This window comes from Vipera ursinii (assembly GCF_947247035.1).
Source record: "Vipera ursinii genome assembly, chromosome: 4".
Taxonomy (NCBI): Eukaryota; Metazoa; Chordata; class Lepidosauria; order Squamata; family Viperidae; genus Vipera; species Vipera ursinii.
The window spans coordinates 113,502,033-113,507,114 of record NC_139514.1 but is presented as its reverse complement, the minus strand read 5'-3'; the positions used below and the strand labels follow the sequence as shown (position 1 = coordinate 113,507,114).

The 5,082-nt window shown below is 46.0% G+C and overlaps 1 protein-coding gene across 1 annotated transcript in view; it reads right to left on the bottom strand.

The window, feature by feature from the left end:
- Positions 1 to 580: 580 nt before the first annotated feature.
- The window catches only part of PCDH20 (protocadherin 20), a gene marked incomplete at its 5' end in the record, with an annotated part of 19,596 nt that continues 15,094 nt past the window's right edge, over positions 581 to 5,082 (bottom strand). Inside the window, one exon of the mRNA XM_083362570.1 lies at positions 581 to 3,659. Coding sequence (XP_083218696.1) covers positions 933 to 3,659 — 2,727 coding nt within the window. The 3' untranslated portion in view covers positions 581 to 932. The remainder of the gene's footprint in view (positions 3,660 to 5,082) is intronic.

Genomic DNA, 5,082 nt, shown 5'->3' with positions numbered 1-5,082 from the left:
GTAAACTGCTTAGAGAGGGCTGTAAAGTGGTATGTAAGTCTAAGTGCTATTGCTGCTAAGTGCTAACTAAAGGAGTTCAGCTGGACAGGAGATCAGCTAACATAACCCCTTCTCTGTCCCACGTGCCCATGGACAGAAGCATCTTTTCATTCCATGAAATATGGACCAAAACATTTTGTGATGATGGATCAGCCACCACGGGAATTTTACCAGTTGTCCACAGTGACAGAAAAAAGTGAACATCTCACTTCTCAATCCAAGCTCACCTTCTGATGGTGGGCTTCCAAGAAATTCCATGGAAGTTTGACTGAACTAACAAAAAGTTTTTCTCTGATTTACCAGCAACATTTTTTCCCCTTGACAATTTCACACAGGTACAATGGAACAGGTGTGCATTATACTCCAAACTCTTAACTTTCCTTTTTCTTGGCAGAAGGTGGGTGAGGTGGGAGAACAATACATTTTAAAATATACCTTTTATTTTCTCTCCAGCGGTTCGAGGTGAGGTTGGGAGAACAATGCATTTTAAAATAGACCTTTTATTTTCTCTCCCAATGGTTCGATTGATAAGAATGGGTGATAATGCCCCCTCGTGGTCAAAAAAATAAATGAAGGAAATCATTGTCTTACCTTTTTGATTTTATGGGCACTGACTGGATTTATAGATGGTGCAGAAGACATTATCTATACAGTCAGTTAGCTAGGTTTTTGTTTTGTGTTTTTTTTTAAAAAAAATCTGTACATTGAATTTCTCTTTTTCTTTCCTTTTTCTTAAAAACCTATCAACAGCTGTTTACAAGAAGTTATAAACCAGTGGTTTTTCATCACACCCACTGTGGAAAACCCACTCCAGAGTTTAGGAAGGTAGATAGTATCACTGTTTTTGGTGTGAGTCTATATGTAGTCTGTGAAAAAAAAAACAACACAACCTATCAGATATTGGAAATTTCCACCGGTTTCTTCTCCAGCCGATGCAGGTCAATTCTCCCATTTAATGGGATTTGTACTTCCAAACCCTCATCCCCTCTGTGATATTTTCTCCCCTTCCTAAGGCAAATATAAATCCCCATTCCTGTAACCAGGCTGATGGAACTCAAGCTTATTATGGAGAGGGTCACCAAGGTAGGCATGCAGGTTACGGCCTCTGCTCTCCTGTGGGTAGGCTCTATGGAAATTTGGGGTTCCTTCTCCTCAATACTGAGGTCCGATTCTTTTCTCAGAAGACTTTCGATGTAGCTCTCGTTGCTCACAGTGTCATTGACGAAGAGGTTCACCATGACGGTGGAATGCAGAGGTTCTGGATATCCGTGGTCACTAACCTTCACCAGAAGGCGATACAGGCCGTAGTCGTTTTGCATGAGTGACTCTTCCAGAGTGATGTTGCCCGTCTTGGGGTCAATCTTGAAGGACTCCGGCCGAGGGCCTCTTCTCCCGATAATGCTGTACGCAATAACGGCATTCATGCCAGTGTCGTTATCTATAGCATAGACCTCTGTGATAGGAGATCCAGGCAACGTAGAAGGAAGGACCAGAAGGTAGGACATGTTAGACTGGGGGAACAAAACCAATGGGGGATTATCATTTATGTCTAGCAAAAGGATGGTGATCTTTGCCGTCGAGGACAAGGGTGGATCACCCCCATCCACTGCTTCAACCCACAAGACATAGGAGCTCTGCTGTTCCCTGTCGAGGGAGACCTTAGCTCTCAACACACCCTTTCCAGTGTCAATCACAAAGATATCACTTCGGTTGACCACAGAGAGGGCCACCCATCCATTTTGCCCAATATCTGCATCAGTGACACTTATAACTCCAATTTCACCAAAGCCCGGGAAATTCTCCGGTACGAAGAAACTGAAATCCTTGTTGATAAACCTCGGGCTGTTGTCATTTTTATCCAACACAGAGATGGTCACAGTGGTGATGGATTCTAGCGAGGGCACACCGGAATCCACAGCTCTGACGGTGTAGCGATATTTTTCTCGTTCTTCTCTATCCAGCTGGGTAGAAACAGTAAGGATCCCAGTAACTTTGTCTAAGGAAAAATAAGAAGGTGCCTCAGGGCCAAGGAAGTAAGACACTTGGCCTCTTTCTCCACTGTCAGCATCGGTGGCGTGCAGTTTGGTCAGAAATGCATTGGGGACATTATTTTCCTCTATGGATAATTCTATCAAGACTTGAGAGAAAACAGGAGCGTTGTCATTGTCATCCAGAACCTGCACTTTGATGATTTTATTCACGTGAAATCCCTCTGTGTTCCACGCAACCACAGAGATCTCGTACAAGTGCTGAGCCTCGTAATCCAAGGCCTTTGTAGTCTCCAAAAGATACTCGTTGTGGTAGGGTTGATAAGGGGTCAGTTGGAAAGGGCCATCCCCTTCCAAATAGCAATCAACTTTATATTTTTCATCGGGGTCTTTGATAGTAAAAAAAGCAATGGGGGTGTTGACGGGTTCCAACTCTCTCAAGTAAACCACCCCCTCTGCTTCGTTAGCTATAAAACGGGGGATCACTTCAGGTGGCCTGGTGGTAACTTTGATGATGGACACCAACACGGTTATCACCGCTGGGATGCAACCGGGACCATTGGCCAACACACTCAGCCGATGCAGAAGAGGTGTGTCTCCGCTGATCCTCTTGAACAACTTAATCACCCCTGTGCTTTCGTTAAGACGGAAGAGGGTGCGGGACAGAAAGGAAACCTTTTGGCTGTAGGAATAGGTTATTTCGGCATTGATTCCGTGATCAATATCCACAGCATGGACCGAAGCTATGTGCAGCCCAGTACTAGAGTTGCCAAAGATGGTGACATTGATCTGTGTCTCACTAAACTGGGGACAGTTGTCATTAATGTCACTGATACCAATGGTGAGGGTGGCACTACCCACCAGTGGTGGAACCCCACCATCCTCTGCAATCATAAGAGTGACATATTGGTCGGTGGTCTCCCTATCCAGGGCACCCATGACAATAAGATACGGTGTTCTTTCTCCACTTTCATTCTCCTCCACGTCCAAAGTAAAAACCCCATAATCATCTTGTAGTTGGTACGTCTGCACCCCATTGGTTCCCATGTCTGGGTCCACAGCTGGATGCTCTATAGCTAAGCGGGTATTGATGGGTGAATTTTCAGGCACAGAGAGGTGTATCTGCGGCACAGGGAACCAGGGCGCATTGTCATTGATGTCATGGATGGCAATCTTCACCTTAACCAGACGGAAATACTCCTGGGGTAACACAAGAACATCTAGCAAGAGTAAGCACGACTCCAAGGAGGGAAGTGGAGAAGAGGAAGAAGATGAAACCACCGCGGAGCCTACATTATCCTCCAGGCAGAGTGTTTCTCGGTCAATTTCCTGGGCTGAGGTGCACAAGACACCCGTCTGATTGTCCAGGGTGATGTATTGGCTCCCCAGTCCTTGGGAAGCAAAGCTGAAGGAAAGTAGACTTTCCCCCCATTGGTCAGTCTCCTGCTTCCTCAGCGGCCCTCCTTTTTCTTCGTCCTCTGCAGCCCCCACGAGCTGTAAATCCTGGGCTAGGTTCCCAATGAGGAATCCAGCAGGCAGTCCTTCATTGATGCTGTAGAAGAGTTCGCTGGCCCGACTGTAGCTAGCAAAGCAGTTGAACGGTTCCAGGAAAAGCAGGAAAATGAACACGTTCTGGGAAAAGAGAAGCACAGATTGTTAGTTGAAAGAACATCCTCCTCGGTCAAACTTAAGAGATGTCCATCCCATCCAAGAGAACCAGGTCTGGCGTCAATCAAGCCAACCGTCTTCCCGACACTCCATATCCCTCATCACAAAGCATCTTTCTGCAAATTCAGATGCAACCGGCCACCAATCCTTCATTTTCAGATGACCCAATAGACCAGCGTTTCCCAACCTTAGGAACTTGAAGATGCGTGGACTTCAACTCCCAGAATTCCCCAGCCAGCATAGCTGGCTGGGGAATTCTGGGAGTTGAAGTCCACGCATCTTCAAGTTCCTAAGGTTGGGAAACGCTGCAATAGACAACGCAGGGAAAGAGAGATTCTTAGCCACAACATTGATTCCTTTCTGTTTATCTGCTTGGGGTGCCTTCAGCCTTCACCATGAAATTATGGATTGGGTTTACCCTTCGTTTTATCTACCCCTGGCTTAGGATGAAATCCACTGGGGCAAAAAAAAAAAAGAGAAGGGGTGATAGATTCCCATAAAGCACATCTATTGATGATACTGTTTACAGTATTGCCACATTGCCCTCTGCGGAGCACCACAGCGTTCAGAGGAATAATCCTGGGGACCCAGGAAGGAGAGAATGCAGATTTTTAACTTCGATTACAACCCTCCCCCTCTTTCTTAAAAACAAACAAACAAACAAACATCAACGTCAACCTGTTGGGTCAAATGATAAAGCAGATTATCCCAGAGCCGAGAGAGACTGCGTTAAGATTTGGCATAAAGTGCATGATTAAAAATAAAATGAAAAAATTGAAAACGAACTCTAACCCCGCAAGCCAAACTGTACATGCAATCCTAGAAGAACCTCATTCCGCCTTCCACTCTGGTGTGCGGTTTTTTCCGCTCAAGCGACTTCCCCCCCCACAGCTTACAAAACAAACCGAGCAAAACAAAATCTACCCTCCGTCCCTGTGTAACTTTCCTAACAGGAGCCCCCCCTCGGAGTCTGCAAAGCGGACCTTGTCAACTTGGAAAGACACCTGGCCAAAAAACCCTGCTTTGAAACTCCTTTGCCACGGTGGGGATGGTGCGGCAACTCTTTGCTTGGAAGCAAAGCTTGCCAGGGCTTCTTTCCAAATCAATTGGCAGAGGATCAGGCTGCAGGTAAACTGGGACTTTTAGGCTGCTGCCCGCCCCCCCCATCCCCCACTTTCCCCCATTACAGCCGGCATGGGATGGCCACCTTGAGCTAGGATATTATGTAGGGCAGCTAGTGCAACAATCCTAATCCTGAAACTCCGATTGCAGGTGAATAACAGCAAGCCTCCTGTTGCTTTTCTTTCTTTCTTTCTTTCTTTCTTTCTTTCTTTCTTTCTTTCTTTCTTTCTTTCTTTCTTTCGCTTCCTTCCTTCTTCCTCTCTTC